Below are 27,788 nucleotides of genomic sequence, written 5' to 3' on the forward strand. Positions count from 1 at the left end.
CAGTGCCAGATTTCCAACCTGGCTTCTGTTTTTGCAAGAATACTTTTCTAGCTGCCTCCAAAGGGGGGAAAAACTCCCAATAACTCTGTCCCTGTGTCTTTACAGTTATAAAATGTCATGTACACAAATTATTTACATACATATATTGATCCCAGTGAAGTCAAAACAAAATCATCACTCATTTCCTGAAGAGGCAGTAGTTCATTAACCCAGTACAGATGTTCCTAATCCCTGTAAAAAAACTGATCACACACATGTTCCATCTAAGTGAGGAGCCTTACTTGGGAAGAGCAAATTCACACAATATTTTCCTTTCCCTGCCATGAACAGGAAAATGGCAACTTGTGGCTTTTCCTGTTCACAGAAGAGGACCAGTAGTTTCACACACTAATGCTCTCACACCATGAGAGTAGATCACTCTTTATGAACAGGTATTTTAAGAGAAAGGGTGCTACAGCTCCAGAAGCATCTGCATTGGCTCTCAGTTGTTTGACCATCATTTTGAAGACTCATTGACACTGTGTGGAGAAGAAAGTCTGCACGGTGCATGTTATTTGCGTGTTTAGACCCAGAGACCTCCCCCCTAAATAAACACACATTTGACTCAAATTTTAGTTTTGGTTTTTGGCAGAATTTAGGCCACAACTTTATTGATAACAGAAAAGTGAGTGGTTGCATAGGCTCTGGTTCGACTAGCTCCCTACACCCTTGCAGGTAGCGCTGACCCAGAGCTCTATCATAGTCAGCCAAGGGTGAAGACCTGAGGAAGGTGAAAAGGCTGGGAGCAGACTCTATTCACTCCCTAGATGCTCCCCTGGACTCAGGCATGGGCACAACCCCCTTTCGGGGGTTGACTGAAACAAGCTGGGTCCCTGGATTCCTTTAACGAAATATCCTTCACATAGGGATGACAAGACCGTTCTCCCATCCCTATCACCTGAACCAGTGCCTATCCGCAACCTTACAAGTTGTGATGATTTGCTCCACGGCAGGCGAAACCCAAATGGCAACAGCCAATCGGCCAAGTGGGGAAAATTCCTGCTGTGCCCCTGTCCCAACGACAGACGGCATAGCAAGGTCAGTCACAAAATGCCCTAAATATAGGATGAGGTGGGCAGGTGTTCCGATGCATAAGCCAAAAGAGGAAGCTCTGGGTCACGTGCATAGGTATATATAGGTCCCTCGGCCCGTCTAGACAGTTCCCCATTGGCCAGATTAAACCCAGCAACGAGGGACCTACCAATCAGGTGTTGTGGCTGTCCAATAGACACACCCACAACCAGGAGGTCAGTCTCCAGGTCTCACCACAACATGTGCCCTCTTTTAGGGAGGACACGCTATATAGGAGACAGTTTTGCCATCCTGCGGCAAATTTCTGCAGTCTCATTGGATGGAGTGCCGACTGGGTCTCAGTTTTGTGATGAATACAAGACATATTTGGCTCTTCCTAATCTGTTTGTCCTTGCCCGTATTAAGGTAAAGGGACCCCTGACCTTAAGGTTCAGTCGTGACCGACTCTGGGGTTGCGGCGCTCATGTCACTTTATTGGCCGAGGGAGCCGGCATACAGCTTCCGGGTCATGTGGCCAGCATGACTAAGCTGCTTCTGGCGAACCAGAGCAGCGCATGGAAACGGCGTTTACCTTCCCGCCAGAGCGGTACTTGTTTATCTACTTGCACTTTGACGTGCTTTCGAACTGCTAGGTTGGCAGGAGCAGGGAGCGAGCGACAGGAACTCACCCTGTCGCGGGGATTCAAATCACCAACCTTCTGATCAGCAAGTCCTAGGCTCTGTGGTTTAACCCACAGCGCCACCCGTATCCCTCAATGCACAAATTATGGAGGTAAAGTATGGGGTTCCTTAATAAAATCTACATGTCTGCCTTGCCTTGAATCTCATATCAAATTTAGCCAAATCATGCACCACTCATAGCCCTCTGAAAACAGTAGCTAAGGGCCTTGGTTGGCAGGCGGGTGGAGGGGCTCTTTTAAAATTCTACTTTTTAAAAAACTATGTTCCAAATAAGGATAGGAAACATATTGAAAGGAAGGGAAGGCAGTTGCAAGCCCATCTAAAATAAATATCAAAAGTAGTCATTAGGAATATTTCCCTTCATATCTTTGAAAGTTCCTTTACGGTAATCCAGGACCAAATATTGCTTTACAGACAATATCAGATGAATGTTATATTGCCCTGATGTAAATGGGGATGTTAGCGGCATATCCAAAGTACAAGCATAGACTATTTTTTATTCCCAAAGAATCATGGGAATTGTAGTTTGTTGAGGTGATTATTAGAAACACTTAATTACAATTTTCAGGGTTTCCCATGAAGAAGGAATGACCGTCTTGTAGACCTGCTCTAATTCAGTTTACTTTGGATTTTCCAAATAGCTTCATTTTTGCAAAGAATTTTAGACTCAGAAGATATTGTTTTCACTAATGAACAAGTTATGATGTTGTTGGCTACTGGAAAAGAATGTGGCATGAGCACAGAGACATTAACATCCTAACCCAACTCACTGAATCACTGAGCATCTCTGACTGAGATTCTTTCAGTATTGGCCTAAGGCTCATTTTACACTTCTGCTCATTTAAACCCCATGTCAAAGTAAAGCATGTCACAACGCAGCATCATACCTTAACGATCAGATGCTTTCCTGAGTGCACCTCAACATATGCAGAAATTCTGCAGCCCCAGTTAAAACTGAAAGTGCTGTATGGAGCAAGTGCCATTCTAGCTCTTTCTAGCTCAGCATCTGGTCTCTGAAATTACGTTCACTGAAGTGGTCATGCAGCCACCTTAGACTTTGGCAATGCCAGGGCTATTGGCCCAATGGAGGTTTCTAATAAAATACAGTGGTACCTCAGGTTAAGTACTTAATTCGTTCCAGAGGTCCGTTCTTAACCTGAAACTGTTCTTAACCTGAAGCACCACTTTAGCTAATGGGGCCTCCTGCTGCCGCTGCGCCGCTGGAGCACTATTTCTGTTCTCATCCTGAAGCAAAGTTCTTAACCTGAGGTAATATTTCTGGGTTAGTGGAGTCTGTAACCTGAAGTGTATGTAACCTGAAGCGTATGTAACCCGAGGTATCCCTGTCCTATTTTATTCATGGTATGCATAAGGCAGTTATGCCTTAAAACATAAAAGAAAACAAAGTTAAAAATTTGATAACTATGACAATAGAATACAATGCAGCAGAAAACTTGTAAACTGCGGGATACTAAGGGAACCAGACAGTGGGCCTTCTCGGTGGTGGCGCCCGCCCTGGGGAACGCCCTCCCAACAGATGTCAAGGAAATAATCAACTATCTTACTTTTAGAAGACATCTAAAGGCAGCCCTGTCTAGGGAAGTTTTTTAATGTTTGATGTTTTATCGTGTTTTTAATTCTGTTGGGAGCTGCCCAGAGTGGATGGGGAAACCCAGCAGGTGGGCGGGGTATAAATAATATAGTATTATTGTTGTTATTATTATTATTATAATTAACTAAAACAGTAGTAACAGGCTGAAAGGAGGTGGGAAAGCAATACTATCATAGACACCAACTCCCAAAATATATTGGGATAGAGCTGAGCCCCCCCCCAATCTTGAGGGGCCAGAACCCGTCAGGCCTCACTATGAGGGGCCCAGTAGGCCTCCCCACAGCCATGGCGGCGGGCCCCAAAGTTGGGCGGAACCCAGCACCTATAAATCCTATTGTGGGTGTGTGGGTGCTGAGCAGGGGAGAATCCTTTCAGAACTACTGCCACATCCTAAGCTCTGATGACTAGCTAAGGGGCAGGTGTAAAGTGGGACACATTTTCCTATTTCCCCCCAAGCATCTCTGCTCCTCCCATTGACTGCAATGGGAGGGAATTAACCATATCAGCAGCAGGGCTACATGGAGGGCCTGTTTGGGGTGTGGATCCATGACCTCCCCGACATGTCCCTGACATGTATTTGGGTCAATGAGACAACAATTCCTTTTATGCAGGCGTCCTTAGATATGGAATAGTGTTTCTCATACCAGTCAATCAGCTTTTGGTGGGTAAGCCAATTTTGTGAGTCATCCAAAGTGGCATGCAATTCTGCCATGCTGAGTGACAAGCACAATTATGATTTTCTTAATAAATGAGTCATTTGATCACATCATCAGTCAGGCATGCTAATAAAATTAGTTGTCCATGTCCATTCAAATTGTAATGGGATTATCATCTAGTATTTCGCTGAAAGGATTTCAGTGTATAAATTTCAAGATATACGTAATATCATTAAAATTGACTTTTAATGAATTGGGCCAGATCCTTGCCTGTACCAAGTTGGTACGGCTTCTTTAAAACCCACAGAGTCCTTTACAACAGGAGAACATCTAATCCATTGTTAGTTCAACAAATGTGTTCATCATATATTTTGATGAACACTTTTTCCAAAAGAGCAAATTGAAAGAGTGAAGATCATTACATTACATTTCACCAGATGATGATAGGCTGTGATCCAGGCTGTGATAGGCTGTGATCCAGGATGTTGCATGCGCACATAGATTTCAGTTTTAGCTATCCACATTCTTCAATACTTGAATTCAAAGCCATCTATAGCCACAGTGCATCAGCTAAACTGGATTTGGACTCAGTCTAAAAATCTCTTTGGGGTTCAAGGACATTATGCGTTATAGGAGTATTACCTTACAATCAATGATATTCTTGCTTAGATCTTGAGCATCCTTCAGTGAAACCAAATTATAGGGTTGGGTCCCAAAGAGAACCACGCCAGAAGACTAAAGCATGATTACATTCATTCTTGAATGTACTGGGACCAGCATACATCAAAGATCCTCTTCTAAGTCCCATGCTGATCTCCTTGAGAACAGCTTCTGAATTATTTTGTATAACATAGGAAGCTACCTTATTCTAGGTGGTAGCATTTGTCCATTTAGTCCATTTGCTCATCTAGTCCCTTCCAACTCTACAATTCTATACGAGTCTACTCTGAATAGTAGCTGTTCTTTGGGATCTCAGATTGGAGCCTTATTCACCATCTGCTTCCTGATCCTTTTTTAAACTGAAGTTGATGTCAGGGATTAAATGTGGGACCTTCTGCATGCAAAGCATATTCTCTACCTTTCCTGGGTAGAGCATCTCCTTTGCCCTGATACTAACCTTTCAGATGCAGGTAAGATTTTAGGATTTGCTTTGCTTAGCCTGATTTAAAAAATGTGTGTATATTGTAATCCATACTTAGATCTAGGGATGGACTTATCTGGAAGGCTATGTTAAAAGGAATCAAACTGATGTATCTTATCAGCTATGCTCATTTTGTTTGTTTGAACTGAATTGGTTAAAAAATGTAATTTTCATAGATGGGTGGGAAATGGATTTATGAATGAATACATGTGAAATGGACTGACCCACCCATTCATATGCAATACACATTTTGATATGATCAGCAGTGTTTCAGTATTCAAAGTAGATCACTTTGCCCTCTTGTGCAACAGGGATGGTACTGAATCCCCATTCACAGTGCAGTCCTATAGATATATAATTGGAACTAAGCCCTATTGAGTTCAACAGAGGTTGCTTCCTTGCAGTCTTACTCCAGCGTTTCCAGAAGGAGCTGACCTGATATTTCTGGATGTTCATAAGCAAGGGAGAACATAAAAGTGATGCTCTTTCCACCTTCTGTGTTACCAGCAACTGATTCCCAGTAGTATATGGGTTCAGAAAAAGGGTGTTCCATTTAAGTATCATGACTAGTAACTGTTAATAGGACTATTCTCCCTTAATTTATCCAATCCTTCCCCCTTCCCCTTTTAAAACACTTTAAGCTTCTAGAGTTTACCATTTCTAGTGAATCCTTTAATTTAATTATGTGTGTTTTCTTTTTATCTACACTGAACTTACAACTTTCATTGGGAGTATCAGAATTGTTCCAGCAACAAGAAATGAGGAACATTTCTCTCTCTTTCCTCTCTCAAATCTGCTCATATTATAAAATAGATTGAAATGAAGCCAGTAGAGCTTACTTTCAAGGAAAGATGCTTAGGAAATATGTACCATTTGTATTCAAGGTGACCTGCCTTCGACGATATATATGCACACAGCTTCTATTAGCATACAGGTTATGTTGGTGCATCTTCCCAAACTCAAGAGCAAAATATTATTCAATGTGATTAGGATACCTACACATTTGTTGCAGTAATAGAACAGAATAATGGTATTACAGCGATACAATGCAGTAAAATCTTTTCATTGTTGTTTGTCTGATTTCATCTTGGGTTACTTTAGAGTCTCAGTGAAATCACTGAACATTTGTGCTTCTCTAATGGCTTTATTGAAAATTGGAGTGGTAGACCGCTGGTTTCCTGTAGCCTCCTGAAACAGCTAGACTAAGAAAAACAATCAATCTACACACATTAGGTAATGTTCATAGTTCTTTTTTTAATCATAGTTAAGTGGCACTGATAAGGTCAGAACTGGAGGAACTAAAGCGATACAGCAAATGCTGAAACTGACACAAGCACACTTTTTAAATAAAAAAAAACCCTTTGACTTTAATTTAGGGATGGGGAAAATTTGATTCAGTTTGCATTTAAGGATGAATATAACTAATCACAAACAATATGGGGACCAAAACACAGTCATCCTTTGAAATTTGCCCATCTCTGAATTTTGCAATGCAATTCACCAGCCAAGTAATGTGTACAAAAATGCATACCCTGGGATAAAATGTGCATCAAAATGCATACTTCGGTAAAAAATAGCATGCAAACATGCATTACATTAGGAGAAATTGCTTGGGAAATGTTTGTGTTAAGCGAAACTGCATATAAAAATATGTTTGTAGGATCAACTTGCACTAAAGTGCGGATACAGTTTTATGAAGATATATTTTTATAACAAATTGGGATGGAAATGTGGAGAACTGAATTTAAGATTGGGAAAATGAGAAACTGACAGATTTGTCCATCCCTAATGTATACAAACTAGTCCACAGTTGAGCATATTAGAGGCATTGGGGCCACTTCTGTACTGGAAAGTTATCTGCAAGTCTTACAGCAATGAATGGAAGCTGCAAAAGACACCATGCTCATGTGAAACTCCCATGCATTTCAATGGAACATCTGCGAGAAAAATTGCAGATAAATTAAATCCTTCCTTTCTCAATTGCAACACACACACACACACACACTTTGTGGGGGGAAATCCTCCTCATGGGACCTTGAACCGAAGTTTACTTTCCCTTGCCAGTGCAGAATTGGGACTGCACTTTAAGACTCCCAGATGTGCATTGGCAATTGCATCTCTACCTGCCTCACACCTGACATCACATGTGGCATCAGGTGTGGGGCATAGGGGTGTGGTTTGGGAGAAATTACTTTGTGGGTCAAATCTGAACCCTTGGCAGGCCAAGTAAATGTGTTAAATGTTTTTAGGTATTCTAAATCTTTGTGAATGTTTTTGATGCGGGTGACGCTGTGGTCTAAACCACTGAGCCTCTTGGGCTTCCGGTCAGAAGGTCAGTGGTTCGAATCCCCACGACTGAGTGAGCTCCCGTTGCTCTGTCTCAGCTCCTGCCAACCCAGCAGTTCGAAAGCACACCAGTGCAAGCAAATAGGCGGAAAGGTAAATGGCGTTTCCGTGTGCTCTAGCTTACGTCACGGTATTTCATTGCACCAGAAGCAGTTTAGTCATGCTGACCACATGACCTGGAAAGCTGTCTGTGGACAAACGTCAGCTCCCTCGGCCTGAAAGCGAGATGAGCGCCACAACCCCATAGTCACCTTTGACTGGACTTAACTGTCCAGGGGTCCTTTACCTATACCTAAATGTTTTAGATTCCCCCCCCCCCCAATGTTTTTTAAATGTTTTTATTTTTAATTGTACTGTTTTAACTTTTTGAATTGGGCTCCTTTGGGAGAATGGCAGGATACCAATTCAATTAATAAATAAATATTTCAGTTTCACGTGTGTTCATGCACCCTTCCTTCCCATGTTTACATCAGTCTGCCTAAACAAAGTCTGAATCCATATGGCCATCTGTATTTAAAAGATACATATTTAAAATGTGTATTTTATCTCATTTCTAAATGTTTTTTCACCTAAAGTACTATTATTAAAAGCATTTTGGTATATTACTGTTATCATACAGGAGTCAGAAACCTGCAGCTCTCCAGATGTTGCTGAGCTCCATTTCCCACCAGCCTCTGCAAACCTGACCTGTTGGTGGGGATGATGGCGTCTAGCAACATTGGGAGGGGCACAGGTCCCTCCAACCTGGTTCAGTAAATTCAAAAACCTGTGAACTCCAAATGATAATTGCATTAACTGTGTATTAGTCTGAGAGGTACAAATGAAGTCAATTCACTTTAAAAAGGGGATCAAACAAAATTATCCTACGACCTACGATGGGACATAAGAATGTAGCCTTGAAACACTGCTGTAGGATTCTCTTGATTATAATCAAGGAAGCACGTTGAATTATGCCCAGTAGGCTAATGCAGGCATCACAACACTGGTTTAATATGCTTCATGATCTGTCGTCAATCAGTAGAGCAAGCTCAATGCTTTTTGCCATTTCAGATATGACAGAACAAGAACAAACTGATGAGCACCTCAGATCCCTTTATAATTTTCAGTGGGTTTTGGAGAACACTCTCAGTTTCTCCTAAAAGCCATCAATGTTTGAGGTTGCATAAGGGATCCTGCTCGCCCACTGATGCCATCGAGGAAGAGATCCCTTTAATTCTGACACCCTCGCCAGCTACCTAGTCTGCCTGCTGCATTGTCGCTCCAAGCGTGCCTGCCTGGAGGGCCTCTGTAAGCAATGACTCAACTTTCAAACAAGCCTTCAAAGGCAGCCATCCAACTCTTCAGCGTCAGGGTAAGGCACGAACGAGGACAGTTGCCAGGTTTGAATCTGAGAAAGTGCTGCTAAGTGTTGTGAACTTGGAGGGAGTTAATGAATTGTGATCCTGGCACCTGCGTGGCTTGGATGCCCAAGAACAGCCCAGGACTTTGAGCTTGAGTGTGCCAGAAGATCCCGTTCAGCAACTAAGCTGGAGACAGATGCAATAGGTTTGGAAGGTGGCATGCTGTAGAAGAGTTTAAGGTAATTCAAAAAGAGGACCCCTGCTCATGGTTTGAATGCATAGGGGTGGTCTGCCCATAGGCGCCTGCGTGCTTGGGATACCCTGCACTTTCACCATTTGCAAACAGGTTTTGCAACATTTTTATGTTGTTTCAAACACCAGCCAACCCTGCTTGACCAGAAGCAACATTACGACAAAAAGTGTTTGTGTGTGTGTACCATGGGAAGTGAACCCTTTCTCAAACTACTTCCAAATCTTTTTCAAACTATTCCCATTTCCATCTCCAACCTCAACGAAGCTACTTCCTTCCACGCTGCCCTGGCCTCCTTCAAGAGGAAGGGTGGGATATAAATTGAATAAACAATAGTAAGTCAGAAGAGCTGCCCAGTGCATTTGCTTTCGCTTGGCCCAGATTCAACTCGAGTCAAGTCACAGGATTCCTATCCAATTTAGGTGGACTTCCAAGCAAGCGTGAGCCTGACAGACCAATCTGTGGACCTGGGTTTCCCCAGCCTCTGCCTCTTCAGCAGCAGCATTCTCTGAACTCCCAGCATGTTTCGTTTCAAAACTCCCCTGAGGCAGAAGTGGCTTTTGTAGCTCAGCACAGAAAACCACTGGAAAGTCAGATCTGCAAGTGGTGTTTTTTGGATGTGTCCAAAGCAGAAATCCTATGAGAATGAGCCCTGCTGAACTGGCTGGACTGGCTTCTGAGTAAAGATGCATTGGGTGGGACCAACAGCAACGGAGGTGGGCAGTGGCATGTTGTACATTAGGTGCCATTCTTAAAGAGATAGGAAAGCTTACTGAGTATATATGCCTCTTCTAAAAGCACGTCTGTGAAACTGCTGAGAGGATAAACTGGGAACAGATAAGAATGGCAGAATGAATGAAGCAAGGGGAAATTTTAAGCAGGTACAAATACTATTTGTATGTATGACTTTGTGCACACTTGTGTGCACCTGTGCTTGTGTGTCCCAGGCAAACTCATAGCACAGCACACTCCTAGTTCTTGTCAGATGTCAGTGGGTGTGAGGACAGATCTTGGGGATGGCAGACAACCAGACTTGCTCTTGAAGAGATTCAGGTTTGCAAGGAGGAGGAGGAGGAGGAGGAGGAGGAGGAGGAGGGATGATGATGATGGTGATGTCAATTTCTTGTAAGGGCCTACTCCAGATTACCTTTAAGGTCCCTGCCAAGGCTTCCTTAAAACAGAGATCCATTCAATTGTTTATATAATCTGTTTTTAGTGTTTAAAGTCCTCTATATTTAGTGTTTAAAGTCCTCCTTGATTTTACTGTATTATCTTCAAGGTTTGTTTGTTTTTGTTTGTTTGTTTAAAAAAAAGCGGTGTATAAATTTTATGAAATAAATGTCACTCTCTGTTTAGAACCAGTGAGCTAACCACAGACATATGAGTAAGCACACGTGGTCTGAAGTACAAGGGACCATAATCCTCTGCCCATTGCCCCTGTGTTTTGATTTATTGGAAGCCATCCAGTGTGGCTGGGGTGACCCAGTCAGGTGGGCAGCATACAAACAATTTGTTGTTGTTATTGTTAAAAACAACGGAAAAGGATCCCTGGATGGTTAGGTCCAGCCAAATTAGACTATAGGGTATGGCGCTCATCTCTGCGTTCAGGCCGAGGGAGCCGGTGTTTGTCCGCAGACAGCTTTCCAGGTCATGTGGCCAGCATAACTAACCTGCTTATTACTATTATTCTGAAGATAATTGTCCTTAAAATATGACAATAAGGTTAGACCAACACCACTGAAGCTCCCTCCCTTTCCCAATATTCTCCCTCCTCATATTCTGCGTATCTGCTGTTGAATGAACAGCTTGAAAGGCAGTGCCTGAGTTGCAGAGAGATCCCACCATTCCATTGACATTTGGAGCATTTTAAGAAGAAATATCTTGCTATCTGGCTAAATTGAACAAGGAGGGGAAAATAAGCATTAGGACATCAGCCAATGTAGTGATTAAAGCAGGCTTCCTCAACCTCGGCCCTCCAGATCTTCTGGGACTACAATTCCTATGATCCCTAGCTAACAGGACCAGTGGTCAGGGATGATGGGAATTGTAGTCCCAAAACATCTGGAGGGTTGAGTTTGCCTATGGATGGAGGGTTGAGTTTGCCTATGTTGAGTTTGCCTATAGAAGTGTTGGAGAAGGGCCTGGGATACCTGGGTTTCAAATCCCCACTCAGCCATGAATCTCACTGGGCGACCTTTATGCCTGTCTCTGCCTCTCAGCCTAACTTATCTCACAGGATTGTTCTGAGGATGAAATGGGGAGCGGGGAGGACCATGTGTACCCCGCTGAGGTCCTTGAAGGAAAAGGTAGACTATAAATGTTCAAGGTTGCTCTCTCGACTGCATTGGTTTTGATTCACAGCTAAACACTGGTGGATTAAGATTAAATGGGGTTGGATAACCACTCCTGACAAATAAAGAGTCCAGATGTCCCTTGAGCATACCAGCCTCCTCATTCACAAGCCCCTTAGGCTGCCGCAGGACTCCGTCAATGCTCTTTCTCCTCAAGAATCTTTGAACTTTGACTGGCTCCATTCCAGCAATCCACAGGTCTGGAGTCATAGGTGCCCGCATGCCGCCTCTGAAAGCGGAATTTGTGTCATTATGTGCTACAGTTTTGATGGCGGATTAAAAGTACCTTACAATCACAGGCCTGGAACTCTGCCCTTAATGTGTCTCACTGTATTCAGAAATGGCTTGGGGCAGTGACTGAACGCTAAAAGTTTCATCCAGAGCGAAGCCATCATGAAATCACATTTTTCACAAGACTAAGCTGTGTTGGTGATGGCTATAAAATCGCTCTAAAAGCAAAGTCAATATTTAACCATGTGCTTATAGGGGCTCCCAGTCAATATCGTTGGGCTTGCTGTCTATTACACTTACGTGAGAGAAAAGTGGATGAAAATCATGGATAGCAAGATAGTTATTGCATTGCGCATTTGGAGAGAAAGCAACACAACTTCTGACAAATAACTCCTTACCTCAGATGCACCCCCAAGGGAGCTTTGTTATACAAGCACAAAAATAAGATAACATATTAATAATGTTAATTTGTTTTTGTTTTTATTGTTAATTGTTGTGGAAGACATTCAGTTTGTATTATTTATTTCTCCGATTTTGATTACTCATTTACCCAAACACGATAGCACCAAGGCAGATCCTTATATACCATATGTGTGCATTTGATAAGTGAATTGCTAGGACATTTTTGAGTAAATAAACTAACAATGAATAAAACAGCTGAATTTCAAATGCAACGCAAAAGTGATTGACCACAGTCCAAAACAAACTGCTATTATCCGTGGCGCAATAATCAAACAATAAAACACAGATACCCCACATCTGAGAGCTCAGCATGGAATGTGTATATCATTCTGATCTAGTTCACAATTCTGGATAGCTCAAGTCAGTAGAGCATGAGATTCTTTATCTCGGGGTCGTGGGTTCAAGCCCCACATTGGGAACAAAGTTCCCTGCATTGCAGAGGATTGGACTAGATGACTCTCATGGTCATTTCCAACTCTACAATTCTATGATTCTATATGTAAAAATCAGTAAGAAAAAAACCATAACTGCAGGGAAACTGATGTAATCAATCATCAATAGCGATATTATTATTGTCGTTCATTGATTAAAAACAATGACAGTGGCTCTGTTTTTTAAGCCACACGCTATGGTTCCCAAATTGTGGTTATCTAGGCTCTTCCTCTTTATTCCAAGCCTAAATATAACAGTGAAGCTCTAATAATCTGACCTGAACCTAGTTTTGACACCTTGGAAACATAACCCCTTCCAGATACAGTGAGCCCACATACCATGTTTCCACCCTAGCTGTGAACTCTTCCCTCTTCTTGTGAGGAATCCTATTCGGAATAAGGGAATTTCTCTTTAAAAAAGGGAAACATTGACAGCTATGGTTTCCACAGCTCATTAGTAGGTCCAGACTGCTAAACCATGGTTCAGGAATCACTGCCAAAGAAGACACCATTCCTAGTCACCATCAAATGCTAATCTAAAAGACTTCTGAGCTAGAAGAATAGGAACAGATGTCTTTGTAAACCCAGAAAAGTAGAATAGTTAAGAAGCTAAGGGAGCTTCTCAGATGTGTAGGACCTGTCTTAGACCACACTACTGTACAATGTGCTAATTAGACCAAAATCAGTTCTGCCAAGACAATCCACACTTTTGTCACTCTATAACCACCTTGCCTCCGACTAAAACAAGTTGTTTTAAAGAGTGTCAAAAAGCAGTTAATCCACTTTACATGATCATGGGGTTTAGAGCATTTCCATACCTCACTCTTAAACCAGTTTTGGTAATGCAGATGTAAAAGCTCTATTGGCTAGAATGAACGTTTGATTTTAAAAGAGTTATCCCCCACATTTCATCAACATTCTCCCATACAGTATACAGTAGTGCATGGGAGGATCTCTGACAGGTCATGCGCAAGAGTGTTTTCTTGCGTTTTCACATCCAGAGCTTACACCTTTCCTACCGCCACCTTAAACTGCTCTGAAACATGATTGTAAAACCTAGACACACACTGGAAACCACCTCAGCTTTTAAAAATGGCTTTCCATCCCACAAGCACCATATTTGCACATTGCACAATAAACTGTGAAACAGACTTAAGAGCATATTCTTGCGCTATGGGTTGAAAGGCCTAAATAGCATGCTGTTGGGCATCTTAACTCAGAAGCCCCACTGAGTCCAGGGAAATCTATTCCCTAGTAACTGGGTTTAGACTTGAAACCCAATCCTAAACAAATCTGGATTTCAATTAGACATTTCTTAGGAAGTGTATTGAGGGTTGCAGCCTTACAGTAGAAACAGTTGTGGTATGCATGGGGGTTGGGGGGGGCGTGGATAACATAAAAACATAACGAAAGCCCCACTCGATCAGGCCAGAGTTTTATATAATCCAACAACTACAGACAGACAGTGGGATGAGGTGCTATTACTCACCTGACCTCCAGTAGGTCACTTGCTGCTGCTTACTGGGAGTTAGAGCGGGAGGGGCGAGGCGGCAGGGAGTTTGGTGCAGTGCAAATGCAGCAATAGGAGGGCTGGATTGGCTCTGCTGCTCCATTTGCACCCTGCTGACCTCACCACTGCCTTGCCCTCTAAAGGTAAAGGTAAAGGTACCCCTGCCCGTACGGGCCAGTCTTGACAGACTCTGGGGTTGTGCGCCCATCTCACTTAAGAGGCCAGGGGCCAGCGCTGTCCGGAGACACTTCCGGGTCACGTGGCCAGCGTGACATCGCTGCTCTGGCCAGAGCCAGAGCCAGAGCCAGAGCCGCACACGGAAACGCCGTTTACCTTCCCGCTAGTAAGCGGTCCCTATTTATCTACTTGCACCCGGGGGTGCTTTCGAACTGCTAGGTTGGCAGGCGCTGGGACCGAACGACGGGAGCGCACCCCGCCGCAGGGATTCGAACCGCCGACCTTTCGATCGGTAAGCCCTAGGCGCTGAGGCTTTTACCCACAGCGCCACCTGCGTCCCTGCCTTGCCCTCTACCACCCAGTAAACAGCAATGATGCAGCTGACTAGAGGTCAAGTATTTGGCATTGCCCCACCATGCAATCCACTGCTGTCTGACATCCTGTTCTCATTGTGGCCAACCAAAGGCATATGAGAAGCCTTCAAGCAGCAGTGGTGGACCTTGGGGTCTCAAGATTTCAGCAGCACCAAAATTCAGTGCCCCTCCCCGCCTCTCATGCTCCATTCTAAATCATAGTTGTGGCATCCCCTGGGGCGCCCCAGAAGCTCCACATCCGGTGCAAGCGAACCGGCCGCGTTCCCCTAAATCCACCTCTGCAAGCAGGACCTGAGTGCAACAGCACCCTCTCTCCCCACTTGTGATTTGCAGCAACTGGTAGGCAGAGGCATACTGCCTCCCACAGGGGAGTAGGCCTATGAGTGGAGTAACGGCTATATACCTAGTGAGGATGAGTATACATCAGGGCTTTGCATATCCCTGCTGAAGCCAGTTCTCCTAAGCAGCCTCCTGCAGATGCCATCACACCCTTTGCCTATCACACACACACATTTCTTTTGGTAACTCTTCGGTGGCTCCACCTTGCCACAGCTTTTATAGTAAAGCGGTAACATACCCACTTTCAGCTCTTTTCCAAAGACCGTCCTTTCGCCCAGGGCGGAGCAATTCCACCGTCCATTGCGAAACTGAAACTGGCACTCGTTGATGCCCATTTGGGAGCCTTCTCCGATCACTATGATGGCATCGGGCCTGCTCTGACAGATCGCCCTCTGTCGAGGAGCTAGGCCCGGGATCTTGTTGCAGATGATGCTGGCCCCCAGAGCCACGACGGAGGAGAAGCCCCTAGGACGAGAAAAGAAGAGAGAGAAGGTGGAGGCTGGAAGGAGCTCGGCAGCAGCACCAGGTCTGGGTCACAGTCGATCGTTTAAACACGCCTTCTGAAGGAGCCAGGTGTGGCAGGTCTTTCCAGCCTCTAAGTACTACGTGGATGCCTTTAAAGCCCTCTTCAGCCCCTGGTCTGCCCTTCGAAACGTGGCAGCAGCTGATGCTACACAGTGTTAACTTTTCACCAAGCTAAACGCTTAGCAGTTTGTTTAGTACGATTCCCTCTCCTTCCGCCTCCAGCCCCCCAAAAGCCAACACATACACACACGGGTTAAGTAAGGGGCGTCGAACCAGAGCGAACGTGCCCGTCTCCCTTTTCTCTCTCCCAGGCATTTTCACGTAGCATTTTCGCTCCAACCCTTCCGGGTGCTGTTTGCTAATGTCAACTGGCAGGTTGCGGCACATACTCGAGCAGAACCGAAAACATCATTTTGCTCAACCAGCCCGTGGCCAAGACAAGCCCGACGCGGCTCGGCTTGCCTTGCCCGCCCCAGCAGTCCCCCGGGGAGCCTGCGGGTGAAAAGAGTCAAAGGAGCGATTTGGGTCAATAATTAGATCGAGATCTCGGGAGATAAGTGTGTTAAACAGGGATAAGGAGGAGCACGTGGGCTTTTCCCAGAGCGCAATCCAACTTCCTGATATATAAATTAAAGCGCACAGACTCGGGATCAAGAAGCTTTCACCGTTTGAAACGGTGCGTTTCTGTCTAGAAACTAAGCTCCCCGCCCGAGCGGCCTTGCTCGCACACGCCTTCCAACATCATCTCGCAAAGTGCCCGTGAGCGCTGCGTTGGGGAGCCTGGTCGTGTGTAGCTTGGCGCGCGCACTCACGTGCAGTTAGACACTCACGGGTATAAAGCACCTACTAGTTTCCAAGTAGGGCCAAACCTACCTGAGAATCCAGTAATGGGCTAACTCTCACCAGCTCATAAGCCAGATCTGAACTGTACGTCATTTCCGTGGTTCTTTGAATACAAATACCATATCTCAGGCGCGCTGTCCCCCGGATTGGGGGAACGCGACTGCCCTGCGCCAACCTGCGCGCTAAGAGCCCTCATCATTCGGAAGCAAGTTCCGATGTAATGAATGAGACCCGTCTGCAGGTCCGTCTGCTTAGGATCGCGCGTCCTCCTAGGCATCACTTTCTGCGCGGTACCAAGCGGCGGGCTGCAGCAGCGCCGACTTTTTGCGCTGACGGTGGTGTTGACGTAGGAGTTGGGGTGTCTGCGATCCCACAGGCCAGTGGTCCCAGAAAGGGCTGAACAAAGAGTTTGCGCGACCGGAGTTTGTCCTGGGCCGGAGGGATTTAGGAGCTCAAGGGAATCCCAAAACGCGGACGAAGTTCACAAACTTAGCTCCGGAACTTGTCTTCCAGCCCTGGAAGATATCGTGCTGCCGAGCATGTGCAGAGCGCGTTTGCTTCCTTTCCCCACGTAACCCATCGATCCGGGATCAGGCGGAGGTTTTGAACCCAGCCAACTCACCCTAGCCCCCACCCCAAATATAAACACTTTAAATAAATTTGCTCTGAGAAAGGGCTGGGTCTGCCCAAGAAAAGAGGGAGGCTGAAGCAGGTAGCGCGCGCTCTCTCTGCCTGTCTCGCCTGAGCTCATTCAAGCGCTCCTCGCCGCGCATTAGAAAGCAAAGCCTGGGTGGATTTCAGCGGGCAGCGGAGATCCAGCCCTCGGCAGCAGCGGAGATCTCCCCGCCGCCTCTTGCCATTCTGGTCATGCCTCTCGCACATCCACAGCAAGTGTTTTCTCTCTCCCCAACACGCCCCCCCCCGCGAGCCACACACTTAGAATATAATGTGGGAACAACAGCAGCAGAAATCATATTCTTACCCTGGCTTTAAATAAAAGGGAAGAACCGCTTGCAGACTCAACTCCCCCCCCCCCACCCCCGCCAGTTGAATGCTAACAGGTCCGGGCAGGTTTGGCACGATGTGTTTGCGTTTAAGGGGGGGGGGGAGACGGGGGGCGGCGACTTACCCAATTTTGATATAGACAATCCCTAGGCTCAGAAAGATGTGGAATATCCAGCGCCTGGTTTTCCTGTTCATATTCCTCGTTGGTTGTTGGGTTTCAGATCAACATGCGAAATTATGTCTTTTTTTTTCTTATAATAATAATAATAATAAAAGCAGCAGCAGCAGCAGCAGCAGTAGTAATAGTAATAGTAGTAGTAATTCCTCCCTCACACTCTTTGCGCGCTGGTTAACTTCTCGGTGCCTCAGACAGTGCAACGCCAGGTCAAAGTAGTGCAGACAAAACAGTCCAGCCCTCCTGAGATCGGAGCCACCCGGAGCGAGCGGTGGGTGTTTGTAAATCCCAAGAGACAATCACGATCGCCCTCTCCGCTGGGTCTCTCTCTCTCTCTCCCTTCACTCCTTCTCTATCCCGGATTTGTATGCCTGTCACACGTAACACTTTAGAGCGCGCTGGGGGGAGAGAAGAAGGGGAGAGGTGGGGGGAGAGAACACCCCACACCACATGTATAGGCTCCAATAATCTCTCTCCCTCTCGCAGCGCGCAGCAGCTCTGAAGGATTTCCCCTCAGGTTCAATGTTACTATCTCTCTCTCTCTGTGTGTGTATCTCTCTCTCTCTCTCTCTCTTCTTCAGCCTACTTGGGCGTGCTCTCCAAAGGAGGGAGTAGTCCAGCCCGGGTGGGGGGTGGGAAGGGAAAGAAGTGTGCGGTTTGGGATGGGGGCGAAACGGGACGGCGGGAGGAGGGGGTGGGAATAAAGAATCGCACGCCGAAAGAGATCACCTGTTTGCCAAAAGAGAGGAGAAGGAGAAATCCCTCCAGGAGCTGACTGGCTTCTCAAAGAAGGAGGGTTTACAGCAGGCAAACCTCCCGCGATTGGAATGGCAGTCCGGAGCGCAGGATCAATTCCTGATCAATTCCCACTTGGTTCGATTGGGAAGGCTCCCTTGACGGAGAGGCTCGCCAGGGCAGCCGCCGCCTCTTACTCGGTTCCCTCGCCTCCCTGTTCTGACGCTCCGCTTCCCTCGTTGCTCCTGTTTTTCCTCTCTGCCCGTTCAGGTCGGCGTGTGTGGTTTTTTTCCGCCTCCCCCGTCCCCAAACCTGATCGATGATTTCGCGCGCTGTCAGGGAGGGAGCGGAGCGGAACTTTCCTGCTGGCGCGCGTGGGGAGGGGTCGTGCGCGCAGGAGCGCGCTTGGCCCGCAGCACACACCTCGGCGCCCCACACCTGTCTAGCCCAAAGCAGGTCCCGCGCAGTTCCGTGGGGCTGGTTCCCAAGTCAAGGGGGACGGAGGGGGCAGGATCGGAGCCTACGTTCCCCTTGGGTCTGACAGGGTGCTTGACATACCGATCCCTAAATAAGACTCACAGAATCACCGAGTTGGAAGGGACCCTGAGGATCATCTAGTCCAACCCCCTGCAAAGCAGGAATATGCAACTCTCCCTTGCGGGGATCGAACCTGCAACCCCAGTGTTATCAGTGCCACGCTCTAGCCAACTGAGCTATTCAGCTGATTCCCCTCTTATTCTCCAGAGGGCTTTTCTGAGATGCCTACCCAACTTCATTTCCTTCCATCCAGCCCCCCCGGCGTGTTTGTTTTGTGTCTGCCTCGGGATGAGCCGACTGCCCCAGACGCAGAAGCCACCACCTTCGTCTCTCCGCCCCAGCAGGAGCAACATCTCCCAGCTAAACGGGATACCGAGAAGGGAGGGAGGGAGGGGACGCTCCATCGGCGGCAGGGGCAGCAAGAGGCTGCCGAGGAAATAGATCTCTGTTTTGTTCAGCACCAGTAGCGAAAGCCTCGAGCCCAGGACAATTTAGATCCTATCGGCTGCTATTGACGGCGAGGCTAGACTCTCAGACAGCAGCCCCCGAAAGAAAAAGACCATTGTTGCCTCGCCACTTTCGCCTATATGCTTGGCTTGCCTTCCACCCCGCGCCCCTCCCCGCTCGCGCCGCCACTTCTTTTGGATCGATTTATTCCGGGACGAAAGAGGGGCGGGGGAGGCCGAGCTGCTCACCCCGCGCAAAGGCAGGTGCCCTGCAGCTTCAAGGAGGGGGGGGGTGCGTTGTGTGTGGCAAGGCCCGGGGGAGGCAAGCGGGGGGAGGATTGTTGATGGGTGCTTTTAAGTTGCTTGGTTGTTTCATCCTCCACCTCTCCCCTTCCCAGTCGGGAGAAAGTGCCGAGCGAAGGTCTGGAGGGAGAGACGATTCCGAGCGAGGGCACATTCTCCTCTGGATTCCATGTGCTGTGGGATCTCTCCTCCTCCTCCAACCTGGATCTTGCCCCTCTCCCTTGCCCCCCACCCATGGCCTGGCAGCCTTCGCCAAGGTGGTGCCCTGAGCACCTGCCTCGTGGGATTCCCCCCTTACACACACGCCAGCTTTGTTGCAGAGGGCTTTTGTGTGATCCTAACAGCGGGACTTGACACTGCTGGGGGGGCGCGGGTGGGGTGACGGTTTTATTATGATCCCCTTATCACACTCGCACAAGGGAGGACTCGTCCAATGATAACAGCAGGGGTGTGGTGGCGGGGCTGGAAACGGCGCAGCAGCCGCAGCTTTGGGTTTCAATAATAATCATCATCGTGATGGTGCCGGTGATACTAGAACAATCATAATAAACGTAAAAGGCATGAAAAAAGAGCGCTGCTGCTGTTGTCTCATGCGCCCTGCACAAACAGGTGATCCGAAATATCACTTAGCACATTTGACAGAGTTATGAGTAGAAAAGCAATTTGCAAATACTTTTAATTCCACTGATCTGACAAAACGCCCGAGCGCGGTGCTGTATCCCTCGAGGGCAATACGAGCTGTTTACTACAGTAGAAATCCACATTCCAAAACAGGAGGCTTATGAAACGGCAGGTCGGTCCCCCGCCTGCCCCGCCCCGCGCTCCCGTCTCCTCGGAAAGGAGCCACCTCCTTCGGAGGGGGACAGTGGGCGACCACGACCCGCTCGTCCCACGTGCATTAAACGCTGTCCAATATATATTTATATATCTTATGCGCGCGGGAGGGTATAAATTTATTCTACCCCCTCCCCCTCCCCCTCTCCCAATACAAATTTATTTCAGGCGACAATCCAAACCCCAAATTTTGCTGGAGAGGTGTGAGGTGTGGGGCGATCACGGCTTCCGCCACCGAAGAGAAATCCCACGTGGGATTAAAACAAAACAAAAACTGGCCAGGTAGTCCAGGAAGGGACAGATCAGGCGCCCGAAAGTTTGCTCTGTTTTCTTTGTCAATGCGCCATCTAGTGGTAGGCGAGATCCACGGCAGTAAACGGGGGATGAACTAATAATGGTCGAATTGACCTTTGGGTGAACGCCGTCATCATAGAAAAGAGGGTGGATTGGTTGGTTGGATGAGCTCATGCCTCGAATTATAAACCCTTAGCACGTAGAACTCTGACTAGGTTTGGGGGGGGGTTGTGCCTGTTTTGGGAAACATTTAATTGTCTGTTTCGAGCCATGGTTAATAGAAAGGTAAACTAGATAGCAGTAGTAGTAATAATAATAATTTATTAATTATACTCCGTCCATCTGGCTGTTGTCCTTCCTCTCCCTCCCCCCACCCCCAGTTAAAAGCTCACTTGAAGTGGATTTTTAAAAGCTGTGGTTTACACAGAAGGCAGCAGAAAAATAACCGGAGGGAAGATAGTCTGCTTAAGACAAGGGCAGAAAATGCTTAAATATAAGATGGGAAATACTAGGCTAGATAGCAGTGCTGGGAGGGGGAGGTCCGGGTGGATAATGAAGTAAAACGTGATCTTGCGGTCCAAAAAGCTAATGGAGCCACCATTTTAGGTTGCATCAATGGAAGGGTTGTTTCCACAGCCTGCGAAGCAGCGATGCAATAAGGTAATTTTAGACTCTGGACTTAATGGTCTTTGGAGGGGGCTCTTTAGGTGGTAGTATTACGCCACTTAGTTCCAGATGTAGTAAGGCAGGCCTGCTGCATTTCGGGGCCCTCCTGCTCAGTCTGTGAATGGGGCTCTGTGCGCCTGCCCCAAAGTCTGGCCCCGATGACTCCGCTCTTGGGAGGTTGTAGGACTGCTCTGCTTAGCACCGTGGAGAAGGGGGGTGGGAATCCCACTTTGAGTTATGTGTTCATCTCTGGGCATCATAGTCCAAAAAGGATGTTGCCTTGTTGGAAAGGATTCAAGAGAGAATTGTTGTTGTTGTTTAGTCGTTTAGTCGTGTCCGACTCTTCGTGACCCCATGGACCAGAGAACGCCAGGCACTCCTGTCCTCCACTGCCCCCCGCAGCTTGGTCAGACTCATGCTGGTAACCTCGAAAACACTATCCAACCATCTCATCCTCTGTCGCCCCCTTCTCCTTGTGCCCTCCATCTTTCCCAACATCAGGGTCTTCTCCAGGGAGTCTTCTCTTCTCATGAGGTGGCCAAAGTATTGGAGCCTCAGCTTCACAATCTGTCCTTCCAGTGAGCACTCAGGGCTGATTTCCTTCAGAATGGAGAGGTTTGATCTTCTTGCAGTCCATGGGACTCTCAAGAGTCTCCTCCAGCACCATAATTCAAAAGCATCAATTCTTCGGCGATCAGCCTTCTTTATGGTCCAGCTCTCACTTCCATACATCACTACTGGGAAAACCATAGCTTTAACTATACGGACCTTTGTTGGCAAGGTTATGTCTCTACTTCTCAAGATGCTGTCTAGGCCTGTCATTGCCCTTCTCCCAAGAAGCAGGCGTCTTTTAATTTCGTGGCTGCTGTCACCATCTGCAGTGATCATGGAGCCCAAGAAAGTAAAATCTCTCACTGCCTCCATTTCTTCCCCTTCTATTTGCCAGGAGGTGATGGGACCAGTAGCCATGATCTTCGTTTTTTTGATGTTGAGCTTCAGACCATATTTTGCACTCTCCTCTTTCACCCTCAATAAAAGGTTCTTTAATTCCTCCTCACTTTCTGCCATCAAGGTTGTGTCATCTGCATATCTGAGGTTGTTGATATTTCTTCCGGCAATCTTAATTCCGGCTAGGGATTCATCCAGCCCAGCCTTTCGCATGATGAATTCTGCATATAAGTTAAATAAGCAGGGAGACAAAATGCAGCCTTGTCGTACTCCTTTCCCAATTTTGAACCAGTCAGTTGTTCCATATCCAGTTCTAACTGTAGCTTCTTGTCCCACATAGAGATTTCTCAGGAGACAGATGAGGTGATCAGGCACTCCCATTTCTTTAAGAACTTGCCATAGTTTGCCATGGTCGACACAGTCAAAGGCTTTTGCATAGTCAATGAAGCAGAAGTAAATGTCTTTCTGGAACTCTCTAGCTTTCTCCATAATCCAGCGCATGTTTGCAATTTGGTCTCTGGTTCCTCTGCCTCTTCTAAATCCAGCTTGCACTTCTGGGAGTTCTCGGTCCACATACTGCTTGAGCCTTCCTTGTAGAATTTTAAGCATAACCTTGCTAGCGTGAGAAATTAGTGCAATTGTGCGATAGTTGGAGCATTCTTTGGCACTGCCCTTCTTTGGGATTGGGATGTAGACTGATCTTCTCCAATCTTCTGGCCACTGCTGAGTTTTCCAAACTTGCTGGCATATTGAGTGTAGCACCTTAACAGCATCATCTTTTAAAATTTTAAATAGTTCAGCTGGAATACCATCACTTCCACTGGCCTTGTTATTTGCAGTGCTTTCTAAGGCCCATTTGACTTCACTCTCCAGGATGTCTGGCTCAAGGTCAGCAACCACACTACCTGGGGTATATGAGACATCCGTTTCTTTCTGGTATAATTCCTCTGTGTATTCTTGCCACCTCTTCTTGATGTCTTCTGCTTCTGTTAGGTCCTTTCCACTTTTGTCCTTTATTATGGAAATCTTTGTGCGAAATGTTCCTTTCATATCTCCAATTTTCTTGAACAGATCTCTGGTTCTTCCCATTCTATTGCTTTCCTCTATTTCTTTGCATTGCTTGTTTAAGAAGGTCTTCTTGTCTCTCCTTGCTATTCTTTGGAAATCTGCATTCAATTTCCTGTATGTTTCACGATCTCCCTTGCATTTTGCTTGCCTTCTCTCCCCCGCTATTTGTAAGGCCTCATTGGATAGCCACTTTGCTTTCTTGCATTTCCTTTTCATTGGGATGGTTTTCGTTGCTGCCTCCTGTATAATGTTACGAGCCTCCATCCATAGTTCTTCAGGCACTCTGTCCACCAAATCTAAATCCTTAAACCTGTTCCTCACTTCCACTGTGTATTCATAGGGGATTTGACTTAGATTGTATCTTACCGGCCCAGTGGTTTTTCCTACTTTCTTCAGTTTAAGCTTGAATTTTGCTATAAGAAGCTGATGATCTGAGCCACAGTCAGCTCCAGGTCTTGTTTTTGCTGACTGTATAGAGCTTCTCCATCTCTGGCTGCAGAGAGAATTAGGAGGACACAAAGCATTTTGGAATTCAAATGGCACCCTCAAAGGAAACTGCTTTATACATACTGAGTAGAATCATTGGCCCATCTTCTAGCTCAATGTTCTCATAACCACTAGTGTTTTTCCAGGGTTCCAGACAAGAGTCTTCTTTTTCAGCCCTACCTGAATTAAACATGCATACAAACCTAAGACAAGCCCTGTAAATTCATGCCACTGGCCCCTCTAGTTCACACAGCCGCCGCCCAGATGCTGATGGGAAGCCTGCAAGCTGGACTTGAGCACAAAGCTTTGCCGCTGAGCTACGGCCTTCCAGAAGCATGTGTTCATTTCAAGGGCACTTGCACCAGAGAACTTCCTGGTCAGTATTGCCCAAGGCCCCAATATCTGGAAATCTAATAACGACTTAGAATCATAATCCGGAACATGTAACAGTGGAAGAGGATGGAGTCATCACCATCATCATCATCTATTATCTATACCCCGCCCATCTGGCTGGGTTTCCCCAGCCACTCTGGGCAGCTCCCAACACAGGACTAAAAACAAAATAAAACTTCAAACATTGAAAACTTCCCTAAACGGCCACCTTCAGTTGTCTTTTAAAAGTAAAATAGTTGCTTACTGCCTTGACATCTGCTGGGAGGGTGTTCCCCAGGGCAGGCACCACTACCAAGAAGGCCCTCTGTAACTTGGCTTCTTGCAGGGAGGGAACCACCAGAAGGCCCTCGGAGCTGGACCTCAGTGTCCGGGCTGGACGATGGGGGTGGAGAAGCTCCTTCAGGTATACTGGGCCAAGGCCGTTTAGGGTGTTAAAGGTCAGCACCAACATTTTGAATTGTGCTCGGAAATGTACTGGGAGCCAATGTAGGTCTTTCGGGACTGGTGCTATATAGTCTTGGTGGCCACTCCCAGTCATACTGTCAGAGGCTTCAGGTTCTTACAGTGCTGCAAATCTCACTGTGTCTGATGATCCCATTCAATGTTAAACACATATCAGTGAGGTAAATTTGAACACCTATTTAACCCATGGAAATCACTAGGACTTTAAACTCATTTGGGGAACTTGTGGCCCTTAAGATGCTGCCAGACTACAACTCCCATTATCCCCGACCATCAGCCACGCTGACTGGGGCTGATGGGAGTTGGAGCCCAACAGCCTCCAAATGACCATATGCTCCCCATCCCATATGTGGTGGTGGTCTTGTACCTGTTTATAGCAGGGGGGGGGGCATTTGCTGAGAGAAAATTTTGAAGATCAGGTTGTTAGGAAATTTTGCTCAAGACCACTGAAAGAAGTGGTGTGTGGAGTCAGCAATGTAGAACAACCAGGGCAATTCATTTGTTTTGCCCTACCATATGTTTATTCATCTTAAAAAGCAGATGGGCTGCAAAGGAGAGCAACAGTTTCTTCTTGTGAGATATTCATTCTCACCAGATGCTAACCGGAGAAGGCTGCCTTTCCATCTCTTTATTTAGCAGCAGCAATCTTCTCCTGAACAAAGATAGCAGGCTGAAGCTACACCCAAAAAGCCATTTGTCATTTGTTTCCACATTTGTATTCCTATTGTTAATTGTCTATCAGGGTTGTCTTTGCAGCAAGGCTGGGCAACAGTTTAGTGCCCGGTTAGGTCAGCATCGAATGATGCGGTTTAATTATGAGTTATATATTGGAAGATACAAAAGAGGTCTCCGCAAAGTCCACTTCAGAACCGGAAAACTAGCCTGCAAGAGACGGTCTGCCACTCCACTTTCACTGAGAGTCAGTTTTGCTTTCAGTGTCAAGATTCAAATCTACTGGTAGCACGAAGCAAGGAAACTTACACAATGCCTCCACACACAATGGTTGGCTCTGGTCAGGGTTATTAATGTCTCATTTTTCATATGTATAAAGGGTTACTCAAGCAATAGCAACAACACCAACCCCCCCCCCCCCCGTCCCAAAACAAGGCTTCAGGAACGCTAGCCTCTCGCAATTTGAATTCAAATGTTAAAAGCCCATTTTGTAACTAGATCCTAGACATACATGCCATCAATAGCCCTCCCTTTTATCAAGCTAAGCATAGCTGCTCTGTTTTGTTGTCAAAACACCTCAACAGCCACCCTTGAAAGTCTTTTCAATGGCAGGATTTGAGAAGATATCAGTGTTTGAACCATTTCACCACTAACACCTATCTAAACCCAAATTACATACTTTCAAACAGAGATTCAATTCCATATTTGATTCTATACCAGCAAAATGCAAGAACCAAAACTCAGGGAAGCTGCATCGTGATCTGCATAAGTGTGTGTGTGCTTTCCGAAGAATGCCAGTCCGGTTTTGAGATTTTTGAAATGCAAATGAGAAGAACAAATCTGATGGGTCTCTTCCTTGTATGGATATGTTTTGTACTTGAAATTAAAAATCATTCTTTTATTTTAAAAAATCTTACAGGTCTGTTAATGTCTCTGTAACATAGCTCTGAAGAGACTAGATCAAGCCAAACTTTCCTCATTGCAGGATAGAAGGAAGAGAAAAGTGGGAAAGGTCAGTAATCCAGAGTGTGGCAGAAGGGAAGCTGATCAGAAATGTATCTTGAAAGGCCTAACTGTAAACCAGCGATGGGAAAACTGGCCTGTGGGTCTAATCAGCGCATGAGGCCAATCTGGTCATGCCACAGCCACCTGCCCAACACCTGGTGTTGGGTCTTATGGTGTTGGGTGCATGGTGTCTTGCAGGGTCCAGTGATCAGCTGATTGCTGGGGCTTGCAGATTGCTGTGCTTTAACCTGCACTGCTTTGCGTTCAACCTACGCAGGCAAAAACTGGTCATCTGATGTCATTGTGATGCCAGGTGACTGACAGGTGGGTGGCCACACCCACCTGCAAAACATGGGCCAGGGGGAATGAGGAGATAAGCTGACTGCTAGGATCCCAGCCCTGATATAGAAAGTAAATTGCCACAAGACCATAGAAGAAAGGGGAGCGTTTTGTAAAACTTATTCCAAATAGTGCAGTATATGTACGGTAAATACTTTTTGCAGAAAAAAATATTCCAAAAGTCTTCACACATGTTCATACTTACTACAATTTAATCCTTAGAGATATTGTCGCATTAAATTTGTGTTATTGTTGCTAGCTGCTTTGGACATTTTTAAAAAAAGGAAAAGTGGGAATAAGTGTAGCAAATAAAAATGGGAGATCTAATATAACATGAGTTGGTGTTTGCTGGCATAACAAGGCTTCTGCTTCCTCTTCACCCCCCTCCCCCCCAAAAAAATCCACTCCGGAAGGTCCCACAACACTTTGGCACTGATTTTGGAGAGGGTGCATGGGAGATTGGAGAGAGGAGAAGTGAAACCAGAAATCATGTTCTGCAAGTAGGCAGGCATCTTTGGATATCACCCAATAAGCTGATGTTCATCCATGAAAAATTGTTGGCCCGGGCCAATGATCCAGCTCCCATATAATTCTTTCTTCCAAATATTTGGACATATGGTACAAAGATGCACATGCAGTTGAGTTCTAAGTGATCTAGCTCTACCAGCCACTAGAGACAATCAAAATAAGTTTTTATCCATATGTCTGGTATAAAAGGAGCACTCTGTATTTTTGTATAATTGAACGCTTATGCCATGATGTAAAGTAAATGAGCATCTTGCTTTAATGGAAGCAAGTCTTGCTGAGTCATCGAAGTATGTGTGTCTTGGAAATTCTGGACGAAGCTATGAAGCTAATTTTTGTTTATGCCAAGTGTGACTTGTGTAGACACTTAGTTTGCATCTGTTTGCAAAAGGCATATTTCCAAACTATAATTTAGGAGTAAATGAAAGGAAAGGCATCACACCTATCATTGTGAACGCTGTCAAGTTTAATGCCATATTTAGAAAATAGACCAAGTACTGGCATGTCCCCTTTGTGGTTCAGAAAACATTTTAAGTTCAGAGAAAGCAAGGAAGG

At 46.1% G+C, this 27,788-nt stretch overlaps 1 protein-coding gene across 5 annotated transcripts in view; it reads right to left on the bottom strand.

The window, feature by feature from the left end:
- The window catches only part of WNT7A (Wnt family member 7A), a 52,480-nt gene extending 33,852 nt beyond the window's left edge, over positions 1-18,628 (bottom strand). Inside the window, exons 1-2 of one of the 5 annotated variants that reach the window (XM_079965074.1) lie at positions 17,470-18,628; positions 15,211-15,437 (exon numbers count right to left, since the gene is read on the bottom strand). In XM_079965074.1, coding sequence (XP_079821200.1) covers positions 15,211-15,437; positions 17,470-17,540 — 298 coding nt within the window. In that variant the 5' untranslated portion in view covers positions 17,541-18,628. Of the gene's footprint in view, positions 1-15,210; positions 15,438-15,741; positions 15,900-16,370; positions 16,970-17,469 lie in introns of those variants that run through there. The other 4 variants (XM_079965075.1, XM_079965073.1, XM_079965072.1 and 1 more) reach the window with 4 other exon arrangements.
- Between the last annotated feature and the right edge of the window lie 9,160 nt (positions 18,629-27,788).

This window comes from Podarcis cretensis (genome assembly GCF_951804945.1).
Source record: "Podarcis cretensis genome assembly, chromosome: 2".
Taxonomy (NCBI): Eukaryota; Metazoa; Chordata; class Lepidosauria; order Squamata; family Lacertidae; genus Podarcis; species Podarcis cretensis.